Source organism: Apostichopus japonicus, chromosome 20 (assembly GCF_037975245.1).
Source record: "Apostichopus japonicus isolate 1M-3 chromosome 20, ASM3797524v1, whole genome shotgun sequence".
NCBI classification, from domain to species: domain Eukaryota; kingdom Metazoa; phylum Echinodermata; class Holothuroidea; order Aspidochirotida; family Stichopodidae; genus Apostichopus; species Apostichopus japonicus.
This window is the reverse complement of record NC_092580.1, coordinates 7,203,991-7,223,879: the sequence shown is the minus strand read 5'-3', so window position 1 is coordinate 7,223,879 and position 19,889 is coordinate 7,203,991. Positions and strand designations below refer to the sequence as shown.

Here is a 19,889-nt window from a genome sequence, read left to right as displayed (position 1 = left end):
TGCTACATACTCAACAGTGGTGAGAACGGAGCAGCTGTCGTTCACTGTGAAGGCCACCATGTTCAGAAGGTATGTAATGTGAGATAGCTATGTGCAACCTCCCTGCCATGATTTTTCTTTCAGCGAAATCAAGGATCAAACAGCCAACATTAAACAGCGATTGTCTGTCGACGATTAAAGACTTTTTATATCATGATGGCAACTAGACCTATAACGACCGAATGCCTTCAATGGAGATGCAAGTTGTTGCAAGTTATAATCAATTATATTACAGAGCAGGGAGATTCACGAAATCCAAACATGATACGATTGCATCGCGATATCTCGGTGGCAGATTTTACATTGCCTTTAAAATGTTTTAACTTAACGCCGAGTCTTGTTAGTAAAGCAGAAGATGACAGAAATGTAAATAACTTGAACATTAAACTATGTCTTTGATTACCTCTATGTTTAGAACAGACGAGTAAAGGCTAAGCGAAAGTTGTAAATAACACATTTTTCGAAGATATCGTGAAACCAGTCTACGTGATCAAGCTAATGTTACATACTGTACATAAATATTCGTTGTCAACTTGTTTAGTGGCTATAGTTTCATAGCCATACCCTAGACCTTTAAATGTATCATTATGGGCTCGAAATTGACGCACTTAAGGATTTTATCAACGTTGTCTATCAAGGAAAATCCAAATCACTCAACTGTTTGCGTTTTTCATATGTGTTGTTCCTTAGAAGTGTAAATGTAATGATCTCAAAATAATTATTGTTCTGTGCCTGTGCAACGTACAATTGAGCAAAATTTGACCACAAAATGTCTTCCCTGTCAAGTTCTTTCATACCCGAAATTGACACATTCTTCTATAAGCAAACTGTAACTTTTGTGTATGTATATATCCATTGAGATCAGGATGCTGTTTGCTCTTCTCTGAGCCTCTAACTGCTCAGACAGGTCAGGTCCTAGAGAGTAGTGGTATCATGTTGAGGTTAATTTTGGCTATTTTTAGGGAGTAAGATTTCATAATGCCAAAGATATTTTCAAACTTGGGGGAGGGTGTAAAAGCTTAAAAAAAAAAAATTGATCAGCACATACCTGAAATGGATTCAAACTCATGAAATATGTAACTCTGTTTTGCTGCAAAAAGTTTAGGTTGCCTGCTGTATGGTTGCTAGTAATACTGTATGTAGTGGTGCATCAATTATGGAGCCTTTACTCACCTTACTTGTTCCTTCTTGACTATTGGACACCTTAGTGTTTACAAGATTTCTAATATTGTTTAGGCCTTTTGGAAATCTGTGACTTCCAATGTAAGAAACTGATGTTGCTTTCTTTTATAAACAGGGCACTACACTAGTAAAATGCCTACAATATAAACACTAGAGAACACAGAAGTCAGCACAGGATCACATTGGGTGGGATTTCCAAGGGATTTATGTCGTGATTGGCAGTATAACCTTGTATGTTCAAATGGTTTGACTTTGTTGATGGAAAAAAAGGGGGTGGAAAATGAATGTGACATTAGTTTATTGAAAGCTACACATCTTTTTTCCAGCTGTCTCTCACTTCAAGTTAACTCTTTGTTTGCCAACTGTCTACACTACACTACATTTTTATCAAAATGTACCAGAATTCAAATCAAGTTACTGTATTTGTGAGTGAATAGCTAAATCACTCTCAATGAAGCAACAAGATTCATCAAAAGTTTCAAGACATGCCTTTGAAAACAAGTAAATACAGTACTGTAAAGATTCAATCATTTTCCAAGAAGGTTGATTTTATATTTCAGTTTGTTTACTTATTTCCCACTGAACATGAAGCATGAATCAGTTAACTTTCTGTATGCTTGGTCCAACATTGATATATTGTTTTATTCTATTGTTTGTTGCTTGCAACTGCATGTTAACTGTTTTGTTATTAATATTACTTAACCAAAAATTTATGAAACCTTAGATAAGAGTCATTAATTCTCAAACTCTTCACAAATACATATTTTCAGCTTGAAATTTTAAATTCTCATTTTGTTTTCATATTTTTACCCAGAAACTAGAGGACATTTTGGAAACAATTTCAACATCATCCCAGCATTGGCCTTTCAAGGTGTCAGACGCCAAACTACACCCTGAGAATGGCATCTTACTGAAGCTAGACAGACTTGATACGTTTAAGAAGATTATAACAAAATATACATCTCAAAATCCAGAATATTTCTCTATAATTGAGACGGTCAGACCAATATTCATCTCAGCAGCATCTGGAAGGAAAAGAGATAGCAAAAATCCAAACCTTGAAGAAAGGAATCAACTCAGATGTCAAATGGTCACACATCATTTAAAAGCAGTCTGTCAATTCATGGGGTGAGTGGAAAACATTGTTAAAAGCATAGATATTAGACATATTTTCATTAGTTTGCCCATATTTATTTGGCACCAACACTAGATCAGAGGCAATGCTTTCTCTAATTAATGTAAACTATTATGATTTTTCACTGTTTGTACTGTTGTGCTTTTACTAGGAGTACCTCTACAGTTGATCAATGTTAGCATTATATTGTTGCAATTTCATTAATTATATTAAGTTCTGCAGTACTGTTATTTAAATCGCTTTCAGCAATCTAGTCAAATATTACAAGAAAAGGTAGTTCCCTTGAATATCAGTACTTTGTTCTCTCACTTGAAATGTGATCAAAACTAGCAACCATCTTTCGTTGTTGTGTTAGACCATGGAGCTATAATCTGTTTATAGCTCCATGGTTAGACATTTCTCTCGTGTTGTCTTAAATGCTAGTTACGGTAGATCACATTTTGGTATGTTATTTGCTCATAAATTACATCTAACATAAATAAATATTTAAATATGATGCTCAATTCAACACTTGTGTTTATTAATCAATGGATCTTGTTTTTAATTTCAGAATTAAAGTTAAACATCTCACAATGCCAGATGAAGTTTCACCGACAATTTACAACTTAACAGAAGAAAGTGTCAAGAAAAACAGGGAATCTTTTGAAAACAATTCACTGGTTGCATCTTCAAAGTCTTTAAGTAATAACGTCTTAGAAACTTTTGTCAAACAACTTGAAAAAGACTCAGAATTGAGATCCGGGAAACAGAGAGAAGCAGAAGATGGTGATGAATCCAAATTATCAGAAGGAACGGATGCAAACAGCAGGAAGAAGCAGAAAACGACTTCAATCTCTTTAAATCTTAAAGATGTTATTCTGGAACAAAATCTTGCTACTGGAGGTCATGGCTATCTGTCCAATCTTGGTGAAATTGAAGGTACATTATTATAATATATGAGCTATGAGGGACCAAAGTCAGCCAGTTGTGTTCATGTGTTTGAAATGTATTATCACTCTATTACATGAGCACAGAAATATCCTTGGTCACATCACTAGTGTCATTACAAATGATTTATACCTCAAGATAGTTTATAATTTTTCAAAGCAATTATCATTGTCATAACTTATTCTAGAGACCTACAACATGCATATCAGATTGACCAGAGCCTAGCATAATTTGCGTATATAATTCTGGACAGTAGATGCTATTATCGAGTATTATCAAGTGACTAGGCTAATTAAAAGCTGATGGCACCACTTACAGTAGATGGAATACTATATTGGATTTGCATTGAACAGATGCACTCACTACCTGAGTGTTTAAGGAAGGCCATCAGTGTAAATATCAAAGCACAACCAGATTTGTTAATTTTATTGACTTCTCCTGGAACAGAAATGTTCACTTTCTACAAATTACTGACCGTTCATGTATGTGTTTCTTCCCTTCAGTTGGACTATTTGGCACTTAATGTTCACAGCCCATAAACAGCATCAGTCATATTTATCAATTAGTCAATAGCTAGTTAGAAACAAGGGTTGTTCAAAGTTAAGAAAATAAGAAAATATACTGTTAGATAAGAAATTAAATTGTTATAGAAGCATTATTTGAAATATGATTTTACTGCAGTGTTCATCTGATGAATGTGCAAATTGTCAATAGTTTTTGGCATTTTATCACAACAGTAATCTCTCTTGATTACAGTTTTGACAGAGGAAAGATCTCCTAGCAGACAACTTATAGAATGTGCAAAACTAGAATTTGGATTGAAAACCTTGGAAAGAGAAAAGGTAAGGTGCTTAATATCGACGGTTCATTTTTTAACATCACTTTCCTGTTTTCCATCCAGGAGATGTCTCTATATCCCAGCCACATTTCACTCTCAACTGCCAATTGTGTTGATGTGGTGATGTGTGATAATTGCTTTTAGCATTTACAAGCATTGATCTTTCAAGCCATTTTAATTAGTATTATTGAAGAATTTTACTTCTTTTGATAAAGCTTGTTTAATAGAAAGGGGCAGTTTTCCATCTGTCTGTCATCTTGTGTGGAAAATGAGTTTTGTAAATAAATGGTAACTCTTACACCAGCAACATAATATATCAACTAATTTGATTTGAGTAGCTGCATGGTTATCCTACCAAACACATTAATACCAGCTACTGAATGCAACGTAGAATTCACATTATAAAAAGTAAAGCCTTTAAAGGGTGTGAAGACTCGCGCAAAAAGAAATATCTAATGCCAGTAATCTGACCTAGTTTTGAATGAGGTGTAACAGAAGTGTTAGATACTAACATCTATCCCAGAAAATACACACACACAGCTTGCTACCATCGGTAATTAGACACTAGTGTACAGTCAGTACATACAGCTGCGGTCAATACCCACAGCACAGTGTACAAACAATACAGCGAAGGACATCTCAGGTCCAGCTATAGATAACAAGGTATCACGTTTCATTACTGTACTGTCTGCATTTTGTAGCAACACGAACAAAACGTCACTTGCAAACAACGGAAAGTTAACTTTTTCAGATGGCCGCACATGATTTGGGGCGAGTCTACAATGCCTTTAAACACAGTTTTCTTGTTGTCCCTTCTTGACCAGGATATTCCAGTAATGGCTCTTCATATCTCTACTCCATCACAAAGTCACCATCAACAGAGTGTGGAATTACTCTGGAGGTCTCTGTCAGAATCTGCTCGGAATTCCGTACCTCTCCACATCACTATAGGTCCAGTGTCGGTCACCGCGGTAACCGCCAATTCTACTGAAGTTGGCAGCGTAGCATCTATCATCGCTAGCTATGAGTCAGAGCTGAGAGAGGCATCGGCTGTAAAGTATGGTGATGAGGTGCAAGGTAGGACATGTTAATTAAATGTAATTATGCAAATCATGTCGTTGGTTGCTGTAATTATGCAGGAAATTAACCTCCCCAACGTATTAAGTCATGATCCTTCATTTGCTATCCATGTAAAAATATTTGAATTTTACTTACTTGTGTAACTTTTAGAAGAGAATAGTTTTATTCAACTTTTAAAATATTTTGGCACATGTTACTTCCAAAGAACTTTACATGTGCTTTTGCAGTAAGATAACCATATATTTGTGTATATAAAGTTAACTGAGTTGATAGTAAGGACTAATAAAATACATGCTCTTTATAAAAAAATATTATTGTTATATTTTTTTAGATAATGAAGATGAAATTAAAAAAAGGAGAACTTTGGCAAAAGCTGCAATCAAGTTTGATATCTTGAGTACAGCCCTGGGAAGCACTGTAAGTACAAATATACACTTTATCTTCTGTTTTTCATTGATAAAAGAAACAGGAAATAGAAATCATTATAAAAAATAGAATTGAAAAGGTCACTTTACAACAAAAAATGTGAGTAATTGTCCTCCTTAAAAAATATTGTCCTATTTAGAAGGGATTCAGCCCTTTTTAAGAAGCCTAAGTGCCCAATAGTGCAGTGTCCCTGTAATCTACTTAGGATATAAATTAAATATTTAACCAAAAATAGTTTCTATCTCAGTCTCAACCATAGAGAGAATTATTTTGACCTGTATTTTTATGTTTCCATATTACAAGCACCTGTAACCTTTTTCCAAAATATAATTCCACTTATCAATACAAGGACATCCTACTTATCTTTACTTCATTCTAAAATTGCTAATTATCAGTTAAAGGCATTGATTTATTTGGGGCAAGATTTGCCCCAAACGGCGTGCCACGCTCTGAAAAAGTTAACTTTCCGTTGCTTGCAAGTGAAGTTTTCTGCTTGTTGCTACATAATGCAGACTGTAATGAAACGTGATACCTTGTTATCTTTAGCTGGACCTGAGATGTCCATCGCTGTATCGTTTGTACACTGTGCTGTGGGTATTGACCGCAGCTGTATGTACTGACTGTACACTAGTGTCTAATTACCGAAGATAGCAAGTTGTGTGCGTATTTTCTGGGATAGATGGTGGTGTCTAACACTTCTGTTACACCTAATTGGAAACTAGGTCAGATTACCGGCATTAGACGTTTCTTTTTGCGCGAGTCTTCACATCCTTTAATCAACAAGTTTGTTGCCAAAACATTGCCACATTTCAATTATTCATATGAAGCTGTTAAATGCAATAATGATCAATATACAAACTATTGGTCTTTGATTATTTCCAATGAAACTTGTCCAATAAGCTAACATATTGGAATAGTTCCTCACTTTCAACACAATATCTTGTCTTATGAATTTCAAATACTTCATAAATACCTGATAATCTCTTTGGCAGGTAAAGATAGACATGTCCCCGAAAGACCTGAATGCTGAGAGCAGGCCAGGAGTTTTTGTTCTGTACAACTATGCCAGGTTATCTACATTGTTCAAGAAATTTGACCACCAAGTGGAGGCTGGTAAAAGCAATTTTACTTAATTACCTGTGCCTTGTTGCATGCTATTACTTTTATGAAGAAAACACATTAGAAAGTAATGGAACCTCTGAGCATAATGTTTACTGGATACTAAAAGTGGGTAATTAGAATTTAACATAATTTTGCCAAAATCTTTATCTCTCTCTGCAAGGTTAAAAATTTCTTTACAAATTGCCTAGTCACTAAGTGAAATGCAATTTGAGAAGGACCCAAGTTTGATAATCAAACACAATTTTTTAACTCTGCTATTTGAATTCAAACTTATTTTAGTAATCAATATTGGATTCAAGTTTAGTGCCACTGACCCAAAAACTATCAACATTTTCTCTCGAAAATTAGGTGTTCATCTGAGCTAGGTCAGCGACATCCCTTATCTTACAACAAAAGTTTGGTTCTTATGATTGTTATTTCTAATAGAAATGCTTTTAACAGATTAACCAATTAAATCGGGTTTTCCTTTTTCCGTTTGTCTAATGAGCTTTTCTCTGTATTCAAGGTGAATTCACACTGCCAGTGTATGTTAATGAACATCCATGCTTGACAACAGGGGGGTCAGGGGTTGGAACAGACCTGGGGTGCCGAGATCATTTGGTTTGTCTAGGGTATGGGAAAGGATGGATCAGGTCCAGGCTTACCACAATACTTCTCCATACATCCCATGAATGTACCATCAAATTTAATTAGACTTCAAAAGATGATCTGGTGACATAATCCTCCCAGAGCCTGCCCTGGTTCTATGCCTCCCTGATGACATTTTGCCATAACTGCAGGAAGCTATCACAAAACATGCATAATATATAAAAAGATACGTAAAAGTTAACAAAGAATCATCTTTACTCATATGATTCATAACCAGCCATTCTCCATACATATATACACTGAAAATGATTTTCCTTTTCGGAGCTTGAACATTTTATCTCCCGTCACAGGTATCTACCCACCTCTCCCACCAGTGGAAGAAGTGAGCTTCAGTTGTCTCCGAGAGAATGAGGAATGGAAGCTTCTATTACACTATGTTATGCAGTTCCCCGATTTGGTGGCAGAAACACTCGGAAATATTTTCACAATTACACAAGGGTCGCGTTGCAATCTCTATCCAAACAAAGTGAGTATGTCTTTTTATTACTACATATATTTGCCAAACTATCGCAATTTCCCCCTATTTTACAATTGTTTATATCTAATCGTTTTAGCTATATAATAATGATAATAATATACTTTTATATGTGTGATATAGGGAAATTTTTTTTTAGTAGATTATGTAAATATTCACTGATAACATGAAATGATCTTTTTTTTGGGGGGGTTGGAAAATCTGCAGTTAGATTTGATATAACTTTTTATGTTATGTTGTTGAGAAGTTAAAACAAACAAATTGAATACTATCAAATTCCACTAGAACTGTGTGTCCCATAAAGCTTGGTTGTGACATGTCTTCCCTCGAGTGTTGTATATGTGTGAATGGTTTTATAATTAGTTTCAAAATACTATCAAAAATAAGTCTATTTCCTTTTCATTTCAAAGGAAATATCTGTAATTCTGACTACTTCTTAAATTTTGTCAAAGGCTTATGTTGAAATAAATTTCAGCCGTCTGCAAATTAAAGACTGCAAATTTTGTCCTTTCAAACTTGTTTATGTTTATTTTATTTCTACTTACTTTTCCAGGTGTGCAGGTTTCTATACAGTCTCAGTAGAGACCTTAGTGTTTACTACAGCAGAACTCATATTTTAGTGGTAAGATATGTCTTTATATATAGCTTGTCTTTTACACATTGCGTTGAATTAATGGTTCTTTTTTTATAGTAAAAAGAAAGCAGGAATGAAACTTTCAGATAAATGGATGACAATAATAAACTGTAGTGTAAATTCAGCTTCCATAACTTTAGAATAGTTGCACATTAAAGCAAATAAATTTCATGATTTATAGAAATGGACTGACCTGTTCTGTTAGTATCATGGCAACTTTGGTTAGCATGAGTGTGTATGATAGTAATGTTTATGCTAAACATCTAAACATCAAGCAGGAATCCATTCCTCATTTAATTCCCATCATACATTTCTCCAACATGATGGAACATTGGTTAGTAAGGGCGTGTATAATTTCATAAGTTTGTACTAATCGTTAACTAATTTCTTTGTCGTATAGGAACCAAGACCTCATTTAATTCCCATCATACATTTCTCTAACATGATGGAACGTTGGTTAGTAAGAACATGTATAATTTCATAAGTTTATGCTAATCGTTATCTAATTTTTTTGTCCTATAGGAACCAAGACCTCATTTAATTCCTATCATACATGCCCGACTGTACTTGCTCAAGACTGTGATGAGAGTGATGGAAGATGCATTGAGATTGTTAGACATAGAACCGCTACATCAAATGTGATGTTTCAAAGCATAGTCTCCATGGAAACCAAGAGGGTAAGACCGTTACAGAAAGTAGAAGTTTTTGGATGTTTAAATTGTCTGATTTTGGTCATAAAACCGTCAAATGAAATACAAGGCCGTAATGTCTTCAATAAATACACTTTTTTTTTAGTTCTGAAAATGAATTGTCGTTATTGTGAATTCCTCTATTGTGGTTAGACATCCAGTCTTGATTATGCCAGAATTTCTCCTGCATATTAAAGACACATCAAACAACAACATTTAGCCTATTAAAGGCTACCACAGTTTCATGGCAGATGTACTTAACCCTTGCATTTGCATATAAGAATCAGGACAGATGATGTTATCTGCAATTGGTATATTAAGCCACTTTCATTTTTCTGTGTACACTAAATCCTGATTAGTCGGCACAAAACAGTCATAACAAAATTTGAACAATGCAATAAACCTTCCTGTCAATATTGTACACAATAAGTCACAACAGAACAAAATAGTTATTTTGATAATGGATTTTATATATTTCTGATCATTTTGATCTGAACAACACACATATCTGTAAAAACATCAATTGCTAGTCTTATTACATTTCTGTTGATTGTAAAAATGGTTCAAAAGCCTCGTAGCTTTGGTCTTGGTTGATCTAGCCTCCTATTCCGTTTCTCCATCAGCCAGAGTTTCTTGACGAGGTTCTGTTTACCACTTTGCCTTTTCTTTTCTTCCAGTAACTTTTCTAGTTCAGCAGTGGGGGGGCGCTTCTTCTTTCCTTTGATTTTCATTTTCGGAGGCCTCTTCAAGGTCTTGATACCGGCACCCTTGACCCTGAGGTCACTCCTCTGCTCCACGTAGTGGCACGGAACGTCAAAGAAGGAGAAGGTGAACGCTTGAGTCAGAGGAAGATACGAGTAATCGTCTAGTTTTGAGAACCTCCCCATCAATGTAGTGTGCTTCTGCCACATCTCACTCACAGACTCCCAAATTGGCTCTTCCCTTTCAGCGGAGTCCCCAGTGCATGGTCTGAGCCTCATCGGAGGAGAAGGAGGACTTTTGATGGGCGTGGAACTGCCACCATACCCTTTATCGACCACCATGTAGTTCAAATCACTTTCGGGAAGAGTTCTGGATGCTTTAGCAGATGGAGGGGACTGTTCTCTGGTCACCAACGATGGTAATTTATCAGGTGATTTGACTCCTCGGTCGAAGAGGGTTTGAGAGCTGCTGTGTTCACTGTCAAAATTCCTGGGAAGTGTCGAATAGGTCATACGAAAACTGGCCTGGTTACCCTCCTGCTTTGCAGGATTCAGGTTTAATGCAAATTTGGAAAATTTGGAAAGGGAAGATTTTGAGGTAATTTCTTTACCAGATGCAATTCTGGGACGGCTATCTCTCTGTAACCGTGACGAACTATTAGGTCTTTCTTCGGGCTGGTTGATCATTTCAGGATGATTGTTTTCCTGTTTTGATTCATTAACTTGGTCCCGGTTTCTTTCTTTAATAGTTTCCTCTTTTCGTCCTTCTCTTACCTCACCTTCTACACTACTCACTACAACGCCTGCTCTTTTCCTGTTCACAGTGGAAGGCATTCTCTCCTTTTTAGCTGGTCTTTTTATTTTTCTTCGTCCCTTTCCAGTCAACATTGTCTCTTCTTCGTCCTGTCCCGTCTCTTCTCCTGGTTGCTCTCCCACTTTTGCTGGAATTTCTCCTTCCTCAACCATTTCTTCATCCCTCATCCCATTCTGCATTTCATTATAGTCACTGGTCTTGTCAATGCCACTGCCATTTCCGTCATCCTTAGGTTTGTCATCCTCCGACACCTTGTCGCTTTCTCTGCTTCCGGTCTTATTACTTTGCCCAACCTCGAGAGTTGTATTTTGGGTCAAGAGAGATTTAGGAGTGGCCAGCATGTGTTTCCTCAGAGCCCCCGCTTTGGTATCTGGTCTTCCAGTGACATTTTTCACGGCCGGGTTCTTGACCTTTCCTTTCGGATCGATGCTTCCTCTCCTTCCCGATTTAGCGCTCTTTCTAGCAGAGCCAAGTTTGTCGTGTTTCTCGGAGGCAAAAGCATCGTAGTAAGGTTCGGTCTCTTCTGGAAGTATTTCCTTGCTCTCAAGTCCTGCGGAAACTGTCAAACTGTCAGGAGGGCTACCTTTCTTGAGATTCTCATCAACTTGAGACTGCTCTTGGTCGTATTCTTGGCTTAATTGATTCAGCTTTGATTCTGAGTCGTGTTCCTCCATCGGCTCGGATCCATTCCGAGGGATATCTTCGTCTTCGTCGAGGGCCACACATGAAACTGAATCTGCTCTAATTGCAGCAGCCTCAGGACAAGAATCAATTTTGTCTTGAGCGGCTTCTCTCCCCGCCACAACATCTTCTTGGATTTTAGTTGGAGTCGAATCATTTATAGGATTGGCAAGGGAAATCTCTGATAGAATGATGCTACTTTCCACCTCTGGAACCTTGTCAGATAAATTCTGCACAGAATCGTTGATTAAATAATTCTGTTCAGAGATCACACTTCTTTCTCCTTTCATTGTGCAACTGTCTAACTCTTCATCAGCACTTCTAAACAATCTTCCAGATGTTGTCTCTTGTCCTCTCTCATCCGAATCGATACACATGTACGAGCTTTGGCTCTTATCCTCTGACTGTTCATCAGAGAGAATATTTCCAGTTGTGACCAACATATCCTCTTCATCTTGTTGCCCCATGATCTGAGATGAAATTGGCTTTGCCTTCATTTTCTGACCTACTCCATCATTAAGCGCTATCTTCGTTTCCTGGATGTTTTTTTCCTCTTCTAGCCTATGCTCTTGAACTTCATTTATCTCCACACTTTTTGTGCTCTCTTTCTCTCCTCTCTCTACTATAGAGTCGTGTACTATTTTATTACGATCCTTTAAGACAGTTTGTCCTATCCTGTTCACATTTTCATGCAATCTTTCAGATTTATCGTAGTTGTGCACAACTGGCCGTCCATCTTCCAAGTTGTGTTCATGTATTACATCTCCTGGTGATATTTCATGAGTCCAAACAATTTTTCTCTGCAATGTGGAAAACTTTTGCATATTTGATGGATTGGGATCTGCATGCATATCAACTGCAGTGTCATAATAGGAGCGTTGTTCCGAAACCTGGCTGTTTCCATGGGAACCATAGTCAAACCTTAAGCCCTTCCCCTGATCCTTTTCACTCTTATCATCTAACCAGCCTTCGTTGTGTGTGTAGTATAAATTGTTGGTTCCCATGGTTACAGGGCGAGTGGAACCATCGTTGTTCAGCCTGGTGTGTGGAGCAAAGTTTCCCTCCTCGTCGTATTCTCCGATATAGTAGCCTCCATCGGGTCCTACCAGTCCCACCGAAGGTCTGTCATTTGACGAGGACCCAAATTCAAATTTACCAACTGGCTTGTGCTTTACTGGAAATAAATAAATACAAAAACAACACATAGTAGAGACATAACAGTGAAAGAAGTTGAACATAACTAACAGGGAACTGTCCAAAAAAAGGGGCCACGAAAATTTGTAAATTACAAAAGACTGAGGACTTGTTTTTAGATAAAAAATCATGAAATTAATCTAGTAACCACTTGAAGCATCTTTTCTGCAGAGAAATCCATTCCTTTTGTCCAAGAGTGTTTTGTCACTCCCTGGAGGTTTTGCAACCAGCATAAGAGATCATTTGCGACCATTTATCTTTCAAAGGCAAGTTTCTCTTACCACAAGATACCACAAGAAGTAATTTAGTTTAAATTCCTCATGCACTTCACAGATCCGCAGGTCTGGATTGTAGAGTTCTTGAATCCTTCAAGACTTTATTCTGTCAGCCTGCCATGGACAAGAGTGTGTCAAACACCTCTCTGTTATGTGCTTCTATAAATTTGAATATAAAGCACTTTGTTTTTCACAATCATAGACAGGACTATTGTGTGGCTAGTATACAACTTTAACATGGCTCTTGTATGGAAAAGTTTGGCCTTCCTTGATTTAAAGTGTATTTGATAAATTGTATATTACTCTGTATATTACAATACAGTAATTTATACTCAGTCCATATAGGTCACCAAAGGTATTGTTGAAATTAACCAATTCATTCAACTTCTTTTTAAGAGATTAATGTTGTAATAATTGGCAGAAAAAGTTCAATGCAAAGTTTACATTACAACAGGGATATTGACAATGTGTGAGCAGTCACATTTATGTGAATTTATATGAACAATCATGGAACGGTTGTCAGTATCAGTACAAACTTAATATATAAAGAAGGTCAAAGGTCATTTGAGTGCAGCAGAGGTCAAAATGTGAAAACCTTGTACAGAGGATGTCTCAAGAATGGAATCTTCAGTTTTCAGATTCTTAAAAGATTCAAAAATAATGCAATCGCAGTTTTGCATCAATTCATGGTCTCATCAGTGGTTAAAGATACAATCAGTTAGAATATGTGATCAAATTTTCCGACTCATAATAAATTGTCAAACTTACTTTCTTTTCCATCTGGCAATCTGCTGTTGTTCCCATGGTTACTCTCTATCTGAGTTGTGTCTTTACTGATTCTTCCTCCTTTCACTGAAGACCATTCGTCGTAAGTGTAACCAAGCGATTCGTTACCATGACTACTGTGTTTTTTTGATATATGCTTTTCATGCTTGGTGTTCTTTCTTCTTATCTCTTCTCTGTCCTCAGCTGGTTTCTTTCCTTGTTTCTCTGTCATTTCTCCTATTAATAAATTCAGAGGATATTATTTATTATGTCATTTCATTTCTTATTTTGATATTTGATGTGTTGTCAGGTTGTTTTGTTATTGACTGTTTATCGTGTCCCGTTTCTTCAATATCTATGTTTTCTATCCTGTTAAATTTTAATCAGAGCAGATTAAAATCACAAACTCTATGATTGAGACATCACAAGAGTATTCAAGTCCATTTGTGTCCATTGCGATGTCCTGTAGAAGGTTGCATCACACAGGGTGTGTCATCACTGTGTGATGCAACATTAACTCATGTATAACCATACAATAAACCTAGTAATGCATCTTACTATACAGTCCTAGTGTTATCATTGTTAAAAGGAAAGAGGAAGAGGATGGGGGATTCAGAAGTACCTTCCCCCCCCCCACCTCCCCCACTTCCAACTTTTAATATTTCTCACCTTTGTTAAAATCTCTCTCCACCTTTCTGTAATTTCTATTTTGTTTCACTTTCAGCCGGACAAGACTCCCTGCGGGCGTGGCGTGCTCTGTTTGTGACTTGACCTCGATACTTGCCCTCCTGGCGATCAACGAACTACCCAAATCAGTTGGGGATGTTTGAAGTATCTCATCGTCGGAAATGACTCCCTCTAACAACATCAAGCTCTCATCTGAGGCATCGTTTTGAAGGCGATATCCGTTTGGTTCGGGGTTCTTCATCTTACTGATGATCTGGACTCTCTTTGGAGGATCAAGCTGAGTAAATTTCTATTTGGAAAAATGAAAATGTTGTCATAATCTTGGTTTGTCTTATTTCACATATTAGAGTAATAGCTTATCAAACATTTTTGATGCATCAGGTTGTCTTTTCAATGTAATTTGTTTACAATGTAAGTAAAATTGAGCACAAAACCATACATTGTTTTTCATGTATAGCATATCATGTATTTAGAACCCTCTTCAAAAAGATACGTTTTAAAGAACAGTCTCTTATTTTGCTTACTTTTTGCAACAAACTTAGTTTTTGGCAATCTTAGCCAGATAAAGCCTACCAAAACAATCTGGCAACAGATAAGGACATTTAAGAGAAATATTTGACCAGAAAAACAGTAATCTTTTCTGTATTCACTCTGAAGATGTCAGAGGCTTACTCATGGATATATTATACTACAGATTTTAAGATATTATGGTATATAAACAGGCAATCTTTATCTTGAAAAATAAATCATATATTCCAGCAGAAGTCATTAAATAAGAAATTGTTGGTCTTTTATAAGTATATATGAAACAGGATGAAGGAAGGAACAAGTTTTATACCGGTGTGTGAGTGCGGATCCGGGGGGGGGGGGTGAGTGAGGGGTGGGGGTAGGAGTAATCTGTGCCCTGCTCACCTGCAATATATCATGACTTTTCTCAGATAGTTTAATGTTTGGTCCTTTAGTAGGTTGTCTTGGATGGTCACAATTCTGCACCGGTGTACCAAACAATGACCAATGTTTGAAGCATCTAGGACAATGAAATACTGGTGTAGCTACAACTCCACGCTTTGTTTTCTTTTTCTGAAAGTATAAATATCAGTTGACTCGACGTCAGAAAAGAAGCTATGGTCGATTTATAAACATCGTTTAGTTGAAAACAGTGTGAACCTTAAAATGGCCAAGTTTGATTTGCAAATTAAAATTGTACATGCAAAAAAAAAAAAAAATAGGTCAGATAGAATTAGATTCATAAAGGGAAAGAAGATTATCAAGTATAATTTTATTTCTAATTTTCCAAGAGATTCAAAGTAATTTTATCAAAGAGTGGCAGGGGGGTGGGGGGAGGAGGGAGAGGATGGGATGGGTTGGTATCAGAATGTCACATTGGGAGGGGTAATGGGTGCATCCTGTCAATATCATGATACTAGGGTCAAACCTTGATTTTGTTAATTTCAGTGACCACTATTTCTTTACTGCTATAGAACCAGCAGTCAAAAGATGATATATATTATGGAAATCATAACACTAATATTGCACATTTTGTTGTTACAAATCTTGTTGTCTTTAATCAAATAAAGTAAGGAGTTCTCCATATTGGGTGTGACATCTTTCATGACAATACTAACCTCTATAGTTACTCCTAAAGACTGACATAGCAGCAGTTGTTTTAGATCTTCTTCAAGGCTAGCATATATTTCTTCATCAGTGTGTGTCAGGTTGGCTGGTGAGATGGAAGGGGACGGAGTCAAACATTCCTCCGGAGATTTCTGGTTTTGAAGTAAAACAGACCAAAGAGAGGTTCTAAGTCACGAAGAAAGTAAATTTAGGACTTTGGTATTTTATTTGATTTTAATTTTTAATTAAATATCTATTTTATTAGATCTATTCTGGAAGGGAATGGTATAGTTTCCACATTAGTCATTAAACTTGGATTCCTAAGTGGTTGATTTATTAAAAAAATTATACAGGTAAACAAATTTTGGAATGTTTTCATTTTGTCTTTTAACGAAATTAGAGTTGAGTGGTTCGTCTCCCTTCAGAGCCCCTCTTTTGAAGTCATTGAAGTTTGCCTTTTGTATATGATGAAAATGAGACTACATTACTCGTTATGCCAATTTCCCATTTTGCCATGAGACTGTAATCCCCTCTCTCCCCTCCCTTTCCCCTCCCCTGTGCATGCCTGATCCCACCCATCTTAATTTCACAGTTTTCTAGAGTTTTACAGCTACACTTGAATGAAGTTAGATCCAGAGAGAGGTGCAGCTGTTGCCTTACCTCTGCTGACCCCCTCCCCCTCCTTTCTTCACCCCTTGGTAATCAAACTGGTGGAAAATTAATCAACAAGTCTTCCCATCCTCAGAATATTGAGGTCATTTGTCTAAATTATTCATATGTCCTTTGTCTAAATTATTCATATGTCAATTGTCTAAATTATGTCATTCACATGTCCTTTTTCTAAATTATGCCATTCTTATTTCCTTTATCTAAATTATAGGATTCATATGTCCTTTGTCTAAATTATGTCATACTTATGTCCTTTGTCTGTATTATGTCATTCATATGTCCTTTTTCTAAATTATGTCAAAGTAATATATCATTAATAGTAATATTATAGTATAATTAACAGTAATATATCATTGCCAAGGTAATTGAGGTATACCTACATTGATTTTTCTGGTTCCAATACTTGATCTTTTTGGGAGGAGCCAAGGGTCTGCTTGGCCCTCTATTGTCAGAGTCAGATCTAGTTTACTGCTATCTGGTGACCCATCTTCTTCAAGATCTTCAAGGTCTGGGAGAACAGAAGCTGGTCGATGCTAAGATTAGAGGGGAAAAAGCATGCTAATGTTGGTATTCATACATATTTGTAATTGAGTGAACTGCTATATATATATATATATATATATATATATATATATATATATATATATATATATATATATATATATATATATATATCTATCTATATATATATATATATATCTATATATATATATATAGATATATTTAGTTGTTTCAGGATAACTTTAGGATTTTAACAAAGAGGGGTGTGGCAAGGGGCAGGTGGGCCTAGGTCCTCCCGGCCCCAGAAAAAAATGCTAGACGTGAAATGGTGCATTCTGGGGTGCTACCGTATATGTACTAAGCTATAAATTATGTCTACTAATGGAAGGTTGTGCTTATAATTGCTTTTAATATATTTTGTGTTGAGTTCAATAAGGTGTGTACAGCCTAGCTTACTAACCTCCCCCATCCATCCTTCTGTTGACCAAAGAATCAGCAGATTAATGGCAGAAGAAAAACTGACATAAAGATTGACAAATGAAATAACAAGACATGAGATACATTTTGTGGGACACAAAATTTTCTGCATAGGATTGTACAGTAATGTTAATAGTTCTTAAATGGTAGGCGAGGCAACTAACCTTTCCACCTCTCTTGGTCCAATAACCGACACCGGGAATCGTGGGGGTCTTACTCCCCCGACTTTCTGGTCTTGAAGGTGTTTGCACTGTAACCGCGTTGTCTTCGATTACCGGTAAATGAACCGATTTGTCTTGAAACACATTCAACGTTAACTCAAAGTCGTCTGAACCATCTGCCGGTATATCGCCATCTTGAAGGCCAATGTGAAGCTTAGAAGATGAACCACCCCATTTGCGAACACCACGTGACAAACCCTGTTTGTATCAGAAGCAATTAAACAGGACATGGTTGAAAACAAAACACACAAATTAAAAAAAAAATGATAAACGTTGGACACTTTTAGTACAAAATGGCGCAGGATATAAGATAGTTTATATGCACTATATACGGCATCGTTTAAATGTTGTTCCATCATAGACTGCTTCTGCTAACTAGGTCTTAAAAGAACAATTATCGAACAGTTTGTTTGAGCTTTCCTTCTGCCATGATGATGTCTGTTGGGTCAAATTTGAAATACTTTTGCCATTTTCAAACTTATATACACCGCATTTGACGCACATTAAAACTTATTACTTACCATTGTCACGATTTTTCCAGGTGCATTAGCCTTCAGCTTTTGGACAGCTTCATTTTCTAATCCAGATTCACCGAACTGAGCAAGACGAGGTAAAACCACACGAGTGTAAGACATTTCTTAAGTTTTAAAGCAGAAACCGTAGTCTGAAGAAAGGATTTTATCAAGATCATTCGTTGCCTATCGGCAGCGTTATCTCCTTCGAGGATCTATTTGAAGTTGTGGTTCATGTTGTGGAGTAATCAAATACCTCATTCTGTTCCCACCAAAACCCTCTAAATGTACAACTCAGGTAGTCCAACTTTAACTTGGACACCAGACTTGCTAGTAGCATTATTAATCTATTGAGACACCTTTGTTACAAAGATTTGTATGCGCATGCATTTTATATATTGTCAACCAATCTGTGCATTCATAATTGTTACATCACGCTTTTTGCGCCAACTGTGACGTCATGTTACTAAAAACCAATAAACGCACTGCGTAGTAACTCCATCCATACCCTGTAAAATATCTCTATTTTGGTCAAAGGGTGCGTCGCATAATGCGTGCGAGCGCGCGATATGCACTCGTGGCGAACGAAACGATCGGAGATAGCCGTATATTATGTACGGCTCTGATCTTTAATATGCGTTGAGCGCCCTCTTTTTCAACAGTGGAACCGGTTAGTAATGAATAATATATTTACAATAAGTATTACGGGGCAAAAAATCGGCCTAAAACGTACACATATTTTCAGCACAGGAAGAAACCACAAACAAAATCAGAAGATGGACTTTCTGTGAAGTTTTTAGGCAAAGACTTCCCGTTTCTGATAATGGTCAGGTATTCTATACTGCACAGAAAGCCCCAAGAGAAGTGATAAATTCGCTCTGCTACCAAGTTATTGATTGAACTAACTTTCAACTTTTCAGCTACAAAGACCTTTTTCAGTTTACTATTACGTAATTCAAGTTGCCGTATGATGATAATCTAAGTGACAATCATTGTTCAAATATAAAATGAATTTAGAAATATATGAATGTATCATTTAATTGTTGTAGATATTACAGAGCAAAGAAGGCACCCCATATCACAAGGTCACAAGGGGCCTGGGTGTGGGGTAATGGGAGGGGTGCCTTCCTCCCTTGAAGAAATTGTTGTATAATTAATGGTGCTTATATGCGAAGATATGCTATGATCTTTTGCAACTTGCGTGTACAACTTGGGAGTGGGGTGAGGGGGGGGGGTTAGATGGATGGATGGATGGATGGTTCAGACGGATAACCCTATACCCAACACGCCCAAATAAAAGGAAAGATGAAAAAAAGAAACAATACAAGCAAAATAGTAAGCAGCAGAAGTCACAAAACTCAACCTGCCTGGTTAGGAATTTATTGGCAACGTACTAACTTACCTTCTGCGTCCTTGCTTATATGAACCCTCAAATAAAAAGCATATGGCACAAGGTTTAGCAGGACACCCCCCCCCCCCCCCGTAGATTATAATAATTATGTTTGTTATGTGATTAACTTGGTATGTGCAGAATTTGATCTCTAAAAGTAATCACTTTCACTAAAATTAAGAAAATGGTTTTA

At 36.6% G+C, this 19,889-nt stretch overlaps 2 protein-coding genes across 2 annotated transcripts; one reads left to right on the top strand and one right to left on the bottom strand.

Annotated features, from left to right (window-relative positions):
- The first annotated feature begins 77 nt into the window (after positions 1-77).
- LOC139961321 (DALR anticodon-binding domain-containing protein 3-like) lies at positions 78-14,487 on the top strand. The gene is made up of 11 exons (XM_071960451.1): positions 78-405; positions 2,036-2,349; positions 2,907-3,274; positions 4,040-4,125; positions 4,946-5,198; positions 5,533-5,618; positions 6,620-6,740; positions 7,688-7,863; positions 8,426-8,494; positions 9,029-9,183; positions 14,350-14,487. The coding sequence occupies exons 1-10, from the start codon at positions 193-195 to the stop codon at positions 9,146-9,148; spliced, it is 1,806 nt and encodes a 601-aa protein (XP_071816552.1). The 5' UTR covers positions 78-192; the 3' UTR covers positions 9,149-9,183; positions 14,350-14,487.
- LOC139961311 (uncharacterized) lies at positions 9,234-19,385 on the bottom strand. The gene is made up of 8 exons (XM_071960441.1): positions 18,316-19,385; positions 17,738-17,992; positions 16,976-17,128; positions 15,938-16,078; positions 15,225-15,392; positions 14,295-14,601; positions 13,629-13,862; positions 9,234-12,565 (listed from the first exon to the last, which is right to left on the bottom strand). Exons 1-8 carry the CDS (start codon positions 18,427-18,429, stop codon positions 9,759-9,761), a joined length of 4,179 nt encoding a protein of 1,392 aa, XP_071816542.1. The 5' UTR covers positions 18,430-19,385; the 3' UTR covers positions 9,234-9,758.
- Positions 19,386-19,889: the final 504 nt, after the last annotated feature.